This window comes from Calypte anna, chromosome 2 (genome assembly GCF_003957555.1).
Source record: "Calypte anna isolate BGI_N300 chromosome 2, bCalAnn1_v1.p, whole genome shotgun sequence".
NCBI lineage: Eukaryota > Metazoa > Chordata > Aves > Apodiformes > Trochilidae > Calypte > Calypte anna.
In genome coordinates this window covers 99,534,977-99,545,823 of record NC_044245.1, presented here as the reverse complement: position 1 = coordinate 99,545,823, position 10,847 = coordinate 99,534,977, and the positions used below count along the sequence as shown (strand labels likewise).

Genomic DNA, 10,847 nt, shown 5'->3' with positions numbered 1-10,847 from the left:
CTGCTAAGAAGATGGGAATCTGACTTCTTTCCTGGGCAAATCTCTCAGGCACTGTTTTGCATTATGGTGGTGCTGAGCCAAGGTAGCAGTAAGGCATGTACTTACAGGCCTTTGAAGTTAGTGGGATGCATTAATGTCTCAAAAAAGGATAGGCTTAAGCAAGTACTCTTCCAGACTGGAACTTTATTAATTGTGCTCTACTGCATGCCTGCATTGAGGGGATTTAGAAAGCTAAGGCACCTCAGTTAAAGCTGCAGCAAATACATGTGCAGTAAAGTGTATGAATCTGTTCTATGGAGGCTCTCATTATCATTACAGCATTGTAGCTTAATATGAGTGCACCTATGGGCAAGCCCACAAGCTGTGATTGTGATACTGAACAGTTTTAAACACACTGTGCCACTTACCAGTCCCTTTCTGCAATCCACAATACAATGTAGATTAGACTAGAATCTAATGTAATTCAAATGTTGCTGAAATTAATTTAGCTGGTATAACATTTCATGTGCACAATAAGCAAAAATTCCCAAACTTCAACAATCACAAAAACTGGATTACAGCAAAGGGATAGATGACTCACAGGATATGTGAAAAATCTCAGAAATGTTTACAGTTTTGACAAAAAAGAGACAAATTTATAAAAAGCTGATCCTGGACTCTAACTGCAGACAGTGGTCTGTGAATCTCAGTCCCTCAACAGTGGAAAAGTCTGAATCAAAAATGGAGTAGCAAAATTTAACTCACGCTTAAAACAGAAATAAAGGATGGAATTGGATGGTGTAAAACCTTAAAAATTCACATATCCAATGATTTCTATAATTATTTACTGGCTGAAATGTCAACCTGCTTTAAATTAGCTGTGCTATGAGTGCAATCTGCAATTGTGCTATGTTAGTGAGTGTATCCTATTTGTTTAGTGCAGGACTTTCTTGTATAAATGCATTCTTGTGGAAAGGCAATGAGCAGCCAGAATCCTAGAAATATTCTGCATGGGTTTCATGAAAATCTGATGTATTTTGTTTCTCTTTGCTAAATTCTGCTTTAAAATTGCAAGTTTAATTAAATCACCAGCATGTCTATGATGAGTCTCTCCTTTGATTTCTCTCTTCTGGTACTCTATAATGATAGGCTATGATACTCCACTAGAAATGCTTTGTGTTTTCCTCCTTGAGGATGACAACTGCTCTCTTTCAAGCATTTCCTTGGCTTAGGATTCAGAACTCTAAAAGAGTACTAACATCTTCTTCCAGCCTATCATCGGGAGTGTCAGACCCAATGTGAAATTAAATAGTCACCTAATGAATGTCACAACAGTTTATTACCAGGAATCTCCTAATGACATAGCAGTAATCTCACAAGGACTAATCAAGATTTTCATAATTCCCCTTTAGCAATTCTACCTGGTAAATTAGTGAAAAAAATGAAACAGAAATATAAGTAGAACAGAGGAGGCGACTGAAAATATCAATAGACGATGCTATTCCTCTTTTCTGGTATTATAGCATGCAACTCTTCTCTATAAATCCTAGGACTTCAGCTATTGAGAGCAGCAAAGAGTGGTTATGAATTCCTCCTCATTGATTTTGGCGGGCTGGTTCTAATATCACCTGCAAAGTAGCATTTAGCACTGCTGGGGTGCAGCCCTATTATCAGTCCAAGGCTGGATTTGAATCTAAAATGACTGTGTATTACTAGGACCGGGTAAAAATGGAGTTACTCTCTTAAATGTTTTCTGTCCACAGTGAGTCAAACTTTAACAAACAAACAAATAAATGAGTGCCGCTTGACCACCACCAAAGCAGCCCAAACCCTGCATCCCCCCCAAGCATATGGTGTGGGAGGACGAAGCATCCCTACACGCAGGATGCAGTCTCCCGTCCATTATATCTCTCAAAACAGCAAATATTTACACAGCCTCCTTCCCGCCACTTTACAAGCCCAAACACGAAGCACAATCAGTTCACCCCCCTTTGGAGCCCAGAGACGACCCCATACCCACCCGCACCGTCTCTACCAGACAGAACCCGCGATCCCCTGAAACCGTGGGCCGGGCAGGCAGCACCGAGGAGGGGCCGGGCCCGGGCCCATGTGACCGGCGGCGGGGGCGGCACCGGCCCCGCTCCCGGTGCCGACGGGGGCTGTTCCGTGCCGCGGCGGGGCAGTGCGGAGCGGCGGCGGGGGATGTGGAGCGGTCGGGCCCCGGGCAGATGATGGCGATACGCGAGCTGAAAGTGTGTCTGCTTGGAGTGAGTAGAGGGGACGGGGGGTGTCTACTTCCCTCCTTTCTTTCCCGCCCCGCGGGTGGGGGGTCCGAGGGAGATGGTCCGAGGGATTGCTAAAAAGGGGAACACGTTTCCACCCCTCCTCTTTCTACTCCCTTGCGGAGGGCGCCGCGTTTCCCCGTCTCAGACGCGGTGAGGGGGTGGGGAGTGGGGGCTCAGCCGCCGTGAATTCCTCTACTCCGAAACTTGGCAGCCTCGCACCGGCCGCCGAGGGAAGGCTTTAGTGTTGTTTCTGCTTTAAAACTTTTTTTTAAAAGTGAGAAGGGAATAGCCAGTTTTGAGGGGGGACAGAAGGAGGCGGGGGTGAGGAGATTCTTCGCTGAATGCCTCCCCCCAGTGCTTCTCAAACCGGGGGCATCGGGAGAGCCGGCTGCCCCCGGCCGCGGGAGGCGGAGGTGACCCCGCCGTGGGTCTCCCTCTGGTGCCGGAGTTCCGATAGGGATTGGGAAGGGTTGTATTGCCCGCCATCCTTGCGGCAGCCTTTAAGGGTTTGTCACTGGCTTCACCGAGCCCCTGCAACAATGGTGGGAAGCGAGTAGAGGAAAGCAGCATCGCGCTGCCCGCCCCGAGACATGATTTGGGATGTCTCCTTCTCCCGGGCCCCATGGCCACCTCTGTGCTGCGTTGGTGCTTTGTTTAATTACTTGCCTGGATTTTTTCAGAGCTTCTTTCTCTCGGCTCCTTACAGGAATGTCCTTTCCGCTACTGCTTTTTCTGCTTTTGCTTTTTGGCGAACCCGTGTGTGCGTTTCACATCTGGAGTAACAATGTGCTTAGCTTTGCAGTTTGGCTCCGCCTGCCCCATCTCTGCCTTGCACCCAGGGAGAGCTTCGCAGCAAAACTTGCCCACCGACTTCTTACGCTGGGAGACAGAGCCACCTCTTCTGATAGTTACTAGCAGAGCATCACTACTTAGTTTTTGTTGTTGGGTTACATTGTTGGGTTTTTGTAAATTTAATTTTAAATCAAACATCTCAAAGGTGTGAGTTAGGCTGCTCTCAGGTGTGTATCTCCTCAAGCGTTCAGAAAATCTGCATGAATGGAGGTGGTTTAGAGTAAAATCTCTTTCATGCAGTACAAAGTGAGCTGAACAAATGCAGACACTCCAGTTCTCTTTGATTTATATTAACTCTTAGCCCAGCAGGAGTAGGCACTTAACCCAGCAGGAGTGGGTACCTAGCCCTGGTGTAAGTGCCAGAACCTGGTGCCAGGGCACTGGAGAGTTCAACCCCAAAGTATTTGGCATTGACCATTTCTCCTTTCTCAGTTAGACCCACCTTCAACTTTTAAAATGGTAGAGAGACAAAATAAATGTGACTTATAGAAATTTGAGGAGTCTGTGGTAGAATGTGTAGGTGTCTCCTTATTTTTTTTCTTCCCCAGCAGAAAATCTTGTAATTTTATAGAGATGAGGTATCTTGTGGGATGACATTCCTCTTGTCCATTATTTATTGCTGTTTTGTAACATTAAAATGTCCTGGAGGTTTTGCAAGGCAATTGTTTACTTATTCTAAGGCAGGAAAAGGAACCTATGAAGAAAGCAGCTCTGTGTTAGTAGGAGTATGCAATTACTCTGTAATTCATTGAAATGATAGGGTTAGGATAGATGTGTCTGTAGTTATAGTTGCTTAGTAGTTAGTGAGATGCTCCTTCCTGAGTTTTAACAGGGTGTAATCCTATAATTCTGATCACAGACATCTCATTTACCATGAAAGTTTGCATTCTGTTTTCCTAAAGGAGAAGAGTCCTTCATATGGTGAATCCCCTCAGGAAGTTTAGATTTCCAGAACAGGGAAACTCCATACCTGTTCATGTGAACAAGTGCAGTTATTAATATTCTGAGTTGCTTGAAAGCCAGATGGCAACTCAGAAATACATTTTCAGATCTCCCAAAGAGACTCTTGACAGTTGACTTTCCAGTAGATCCTGGACCTGGTAGTTTATTCTGTATTGTACCTAGTAGATACCCTGGTAAGCAGTCCTGAGTTCCCTTCCTTATTAGAAATTAGGTATAGGGATTAAATTGATTTGTAAACTTGGTTTCTTCTCCACTTCTGAACAAAGCTTACCTCAGGCTGCACCTCTAAAGCAGACATGAGGATCACTGACAGTCCATGGCCCTGACCTGTGCAAAGCTGTTACTGCCAACTCAGGATTCCTCAGTGAGGAGAAACTGCAGCTGGTGCAAGGTTTGCAAACCCAGCTTCTCCACAAGCCCTGAAGCCCTGTTTGGCTGTAGAGCATCTAGATAGGAGGGTGTGAAAAGGGGAAAAGGGAAACCAGAGCTGTTCTCTCTGCTGCCAGCCATGTGAGCTGGTGCAGTATTCTAGGGCCAGTGTTTGGCCTGGAGCCATTGCAGTTGAGATGGGGAGTAACCTGGATGTAACCCAGAATTGCCAGGGGGAAATCTGCCTTGAAATTTTTAGCATAAATCTAACAAAACTGGGGTTTGTGTATCTGTGTTTCACTTCCCCTTCTTCCAGAATATCTAAGGGTTTTAAAAACTCTCTGTGGGTATAATAGGAGTGATTTGGAGCAGCCTGGAGTAGTGCACAAAGGGGATGATTGTGGTGTATGTAGATATTTAAGAAGACACCAGCAGGAGATGGGACAGAGAGGAGATACAGGGCAGCTTAAAGTAAGGTGTGAATCGATTTGGAAGGCAGGTTTTGTTGATGGTGGAGCTTCATTATTCATGAACTTGAGAAGGCAGTGCTCTCTGAGGAGAGGTGGTTCCAGTTTGCTGGTGGGCTGGCAGGAGCAGGATGCCTGCCTACTTGTTCAGTGCCTCACAGCCTTAGATGTAAGAGTTACAGAGGCACAATTTTAATAGCTGTCTTGAGTATGTTGCCGTGCAAGTGTCCTCAAGCATGCTTCTACACAACTTCCCCCAGTAAATAATTGCTGCTGGGCTGGGAGGTATCTGCACATGGAAGATGTTCATAAGTAAAACCACTTGAGCATCTGCTTCAAGTCCCACCTTGTCACCTCAAACTCCTCCTGGTCTCTTGATCCAGTTTGTTATTTGTTCACAACAGTTGTCCCTGTGTCAGAGGGTACCTGCTTCTGGGGCTTAGCAAGTTTTAGCTGCAGCTCAGTTTATGTGGTAAAATGAAGTGCATCTCCCACTTGACTTGAGTGGTGTTTCTGTCCTGAGTGGGCACTCTTTGGAGGGAGGGGATGAAGGAGAGAGAAGTGTCTGGGGGGCTGGTGTGTTCCTGAGCTGTGCTTCAGTGCTGCAATGTGGCTGGGTATTCGGCTGCCAGGTTTCCAAATCTGGCTGTGTCTGCTGAGTGCCCTGTGCCTTAGCTCCCAACATTTTCTTTATGTGGGCCGGAGGAGAGATTTACAACTCTCTGCCAAGTCCTGACATAATTGTGTGTGGCAACTGCATAAGAGGTTGCCAGGTTTAGGACTAAGGCAAAGTTTCTTGTCTTTGTCACTTCCTGAGGAAACTTTGACAGCCCTTCAGAGAGATTTTGGGAGGAGGCTTGCAAACTGCCATCTAAAGCGACCTCCATTACTCTTTTCCTTTTGTTTTTGTTTGACATTTCTATGTTGTGACTGTTCATCATAGGACCAAAGGATTTAGGAGTGGAAGAGGGTTGTATGTCACCCCTCGGCCCTAAAGCTTCTCTTATAACTTTCCTGACATGTGTTTGGCTCACCTGTTTGTGAAAAAACCTCGCAATGAAGGTTGGTCTTTGTCCCCGGGGTTATGCCCAACAGCTTAACTGCTTTTACTGCAGAATGTTGTTTCCCAAACATGGTGTCTACAATCTTTCATCCCTGAGACCTAATTTGTTCACACCTCTGTTTGTGTTTCCATTTTATTGCTTGTAAGAAGTCACTTGCTGGCATGGATTCTGGTAGCATGTAGTCTGAAAATACAGCCTGAAGTTGATAAGCCTACATTTCTAAAAGGATTTTATAATTTCTTAACAATTAATCTGCATTACCTCTGTGGGGAAGGAGGTTTCCTCAGGAGTTTCTCCACAACTGAATCCTAATTGCTAGGTATGGAGAACAGTTTATTACCTTTTACGATGCTGTGCATCTCAGTGTGCAGCATCTGCAAATGCAGGCTGTGGAACTGAGCTCAGAATTGTTTGATGTTCAAAGTAATTTGGGATATGATAGTAGTTTTCCTAAGGAGAAGACCTCTCTTTTCTTATCTTTGTGTCCTGATAATGTGAAGCTCTGGATTCTGTTGGATGGAGAATAAATTCTGGTAGCAGAGCATATGCATGCATGTGTCAGACCTTCAGCCCCAAGCTTAAGTACCCACTCTTCTCTAAGTAGCTGTTGCACTGAACATTTATGACTGAAAATCTTTATTTTGTGTTGGTATTTCTTAAAGACAATAATTTAATTTCTCTTTTGACTCTAAAATGTTTGTCATTATTAATGCTCTCAGTGCTTACATGTCCCACCCCAAATAGGAGCACAGCTGTTAAAACCAAAAAAGAACCCATGGATGGGCTGTACCTGTTAAAGACCTTTCTTCTCACTAGGTGTGTGCAAGTGTGTCTTCATTTACGATGAGTATCCTACTGAAGACAATAGCACAGCACAGGCCCAGAAGCAGTGCATGCATCAGCAGCTGCAATGCTGTAGGCTAAAACAAACTGGAGGGACCAAAGTTGTGCAGACAAACAAAGGTGGTTGTTGTCCAGAAGAAAAGAAAATTGTGCTGATGAAGTAAATATATGCCTTCTAAAATTTTCTCCACAAAATATGTCTCTGAGACAAGAATAGAGACTGGCAAGCGATTTTCTTTTTGTGTGTATGTGTGTTAATGGTTTATCATTATCTACTTACTCATTTATGTCTTACTATGTAAGCAAATAGCTGTATTATGAGAGAAATTTTTGAATCATGAGTTTGCATGGCTGTCTGTCTTGTGGTGTCACTGATGTGAAGTGTCTGCAGCTTTTCCATCAAAGGAGCCCTCATCTGCATCTCTCTCCTATCTACTGATTTCTTTGCTTTGGTGTAGTGAAACACCAAATCACGTGTAAAACTGAACAATGATTTTAAGTCCAGAGGGAACTGAAAGGCAGACAGATAGGCACACGGATAGTGTGACTCCTTATGCCTCATTTCCGTGGGAAATGATTTTCTTGATGTTCTTCTTTGGTGGGAATACTCTGAAGTTTGCACTTAATGTGTGCACTTAGCACTTTGATACTCCATTGCCCTGCTTTGCCATTCAGAACAGCCTACCAGGATACTGAAGGAGGCAGTAGCTGATGATTTTGGGTTGGGTTTTTTTTGTTTTTTTTAGAAATATTGCATAGAAATCGGGTTCTGCACCAAGTAAAAAATGCCTTTTCTCTCAATAAATCACACTGAATCACAGAATTGTCAATTGGAAGGAACCTCTGGAAATGTAGTCCAACTCTCACAGTTAAGCAGGATCACCTAGAGCATATAACAACATTTTTGCTGAAAACTGATGTCCCTTTAATGCCCTTTACTAAATAATTGTCTTGAGTATATTCAGAAGCTTAACCTAGCCTTTTCCTATTAATTTATAAAATACAGAGATGGCTACAATCAGTTTTTTGCAATGTATACCTTAAATATGCAGGTAAACAACTACTCAGGATTTGCAGGATTCAGGATTTCGTATTGACCTTGGCCTTACTGTTTTCCTGACGAACCTACATACCTTTTTTATTTACTCATATCTTCCAAAAGTTTTGGGTGGGATTGCTTAGGGAAGCGAGTAGGCGAGGCTATGACCAGAACATCCTTCTAGGAAAAGATGAGTGTGGAGACCACATTCTGCTTTCATTTCCAGCATCACAACCAAACTGGATTTCTGAAGAAACAGAAGGCAAGACTTGAAGCAGGTTTTACTTTCAGAAGCTGCAAAGCCTCTGAAAGGGAAGCTGGTTACTACTTAACCAACTGGATAGGAAAAGAATCCCCAGTGGCTGCTGCCTGCTGGTGCATGGGATAGTCTCTGATCTGCTGATAACCAGTTCTCAGGTCCCAGCCACTTCCTGCAACTTGCCTGTTGAATGAGGCAGTGCTGTGGCAATCATCCAGGAATCATATGCAGGCTGTAGTATGCTCTCAATAAATAAAATAAAGAGCATACTCTCAAATGGTATTTATTTCTTTTGTGTATAGGGTTACCAGTTGGTTGGTTTCTTTAAGGTTTTCCCAGCCCCTTACTGCAGTCTCACTTTCTGATTTCTGAGTACTGGCTGAAAAATTTTGTCATTTCTTGTTTTGCAGTAATTCTGAGGAAAAAGTAAATTCTTTCTACCAAAGTAAGGAAGTTGAATTGGTAGTAAGCTCCATTTTTTTGTAGGATGGGTGAATGCAGTTTTAGCCCTGCTCAGTGAAGTAGTGCTGAGGCAGGCGGTATGAAGCAACCAGAAACTGCATGCAAGAAATGTGTGGGGAAGAAAAACCCCATCTCATTCTCATCAGACAGTTCCTGTTAACTGGGTTACGTCAAGCTATGCTAGAAGACCATTTCTTATTTAGATTTAAAGTGTATCTTCTGAGACTCAGGTTGAGGCTACAACTTGTTTCTAAGGCAAGATTAGCCTTATTGATATAGGGTGTGCTTCCTTTAGAGTGCAGTTTAAGGAGGTGGCAAAATAGATTTTATCTAAGCTGCTCATGGACAAAGGTCTGAACCCGCAGGGCCTTTGCAATGCAGTAGTGTTTATAAATTACAGTGCTGGTGAATTTTGGGGTTGTGTCTGAGCTGGGTTTTTGGGTGCCTGAGACTGCAAGTCTGCAGGGTGTATAGACATACTCTTTCTAAAAATTCTCAAGCCAACTTCTTGTTGAGAGAAACATTTGCAGGGAGCCTGGAGCTCTCAAACACCCACCTTTTCTTTTGCTTCTCTCTGCTCCTTATTCCAAATTCCATTTCCTCAGTCTTCAGGGCTGTTGGACCCCCCAGGGATTGTTGTTGGTCCTGCATTTCCTGGCTGTGTCCCCGTTGAGGTGAGTTCAGGGCAGGCACCATTTCTTCATTGGCTACACCTTGGTTTTTTGGGGGAAGAGAGATGGGGTGCATTGACATGGAATACAGCTGACTTGAGGAAGTCTGTGCTGTTGACTCCACCTTTTCCCCAGCTGAGGGGATGCCACAGAAAACAAACTGCTGAGTGCAGGACAATTTGTTTCTCCTCAGCTTCAGTGGCTCATCAATCTCCATTGATGGGGGGGATGTATTTTGGAGTTGTGGCCTAGCACAACCAGGGATACCCAGAGGTATCAGGAAATGGTCAGGAAGGATGGTGGGAAAGTGGGTGGGTTTGTCTGATCCAGTGGATCCTGACATCAAAGGGAACAAAGGCATTTGCCTTTGATAAATTAGGTAGTGTACACATCAGACAGGTCAGTCTTTCTCAGGGTTAGTCTTGTTCTTTTGCAGACCACCAAGGACCTGGTTTTCAGGGCAATGATAATCTGTTGTCTCCAGAGCTGACAGTGTGTGCCAGTTCAAGAAATATCTATTCTCTCTTCTGCTCTCTGGTTTCCTTGCCTGTGTTGTAGATGGTGGCACACAGGCTAGTAGCCACATGGACAAGCCAGACCCACAGCACCTGGCACTGAGGGCTGTAGGGTGACATGCAGCACCCCAACCATGGCCAGGACTGGCTGTGGGTCTCTCTGGTGTCCCTGGGGCATTCTGGTGGCACAAGGAGACAGGTAGGAACAGCTCATCCTTGGACAGTCCAGGTGGTGACCCTGCCTGTTGGGATAGGAGGAAGAGGAGTGCTTGCTGCTTTCTATCCTGTGTGGAGTTCTTGCTCTAATGGGTTTTCCCTCTGAAAGCCACTACAAGCTAGTGTTCAGTCTGGTCTTTTTCTTCTACTTTACAAGGCCTGGTAGTTCTAAATGTTTAGTCCACTAATATTTATAGAAGATTTAAGATGGGTTATTTTTCCCTTCCACTTCTTTTGGGTAATGGGCTGAATTATAAAATATTATAAATACGTTTAAAAATCATACCTGCATCCAATGCTAATCATATTGATGGGTCAGATCATCCTACACTTTTTTGGACAGGGCAGAGGAAGCCTTCAGTGCTCTGCTCCTTGTCAGAGCCCCCACTAACTTGAGGTCACAGCCTCCAGGCAGCTCCTGTGAATTGAATCCTGCAGCCCCTCGGCAGACAGTGTGTGGGGGCTGCCATGGGCATGTGCTTCCAATGAAAATGAGAATAAAAGACAGCTTTAGGCTCATGGAGATACTTCTTTTCTCTCTACCTACCTTGTAGAGACTGGGTAATGGTGTAAAGGTGGATGGAAATACTTAAATTCCATCTCAACTTAACATGAAATGCACAAGGAAAGGCAGACATTTCATTTTTCTTCTGAAACATCTTATACACCCTTCCCCTGAACGCTTGCTGTTTTGTGCACCACCACAAGAAGACAAATCCAAGCTTTATAAAGCTGCCTCTGGAGGTGGATGAGAGGCTGGCTTGGAGCACAGCCTTGTGTAAGCAAATGCCAGTGGTTTGATTTACAGCCTCCAGCCTCACAGCACTGCTTGTGAAAGCTGAACAACAGGCAGTGGAACAAAT

At 44.5% G+C, this 10,847-nt stretch overlaps 1 protein-coding gene across 1 annotated transcript in view; it reads left to right on the top strand.

Annotated features, from left to right (window-relative positions):
- Positions 1-2,124: 2,124 nt before the first annotated feature.
- RAB31 (RAB31, member RAS oncogene family) overlaps positions 2,125-10,847 on the top strand; it is a 63,909-nt gene continuing 55,186 nt past the window's right edge. The window contains exon 1 of the mRNA XM_030445340.1: positions 2,125-2,246. Coding sequence (XP_030301200.1) covers positions 2,208-2,246 — 39 coding nt within the window. The 5' untranslated portion in view covers positions 2,125-2,207. The remainder of the gene's footprint in view (positions 2,247-10,847) is intronic.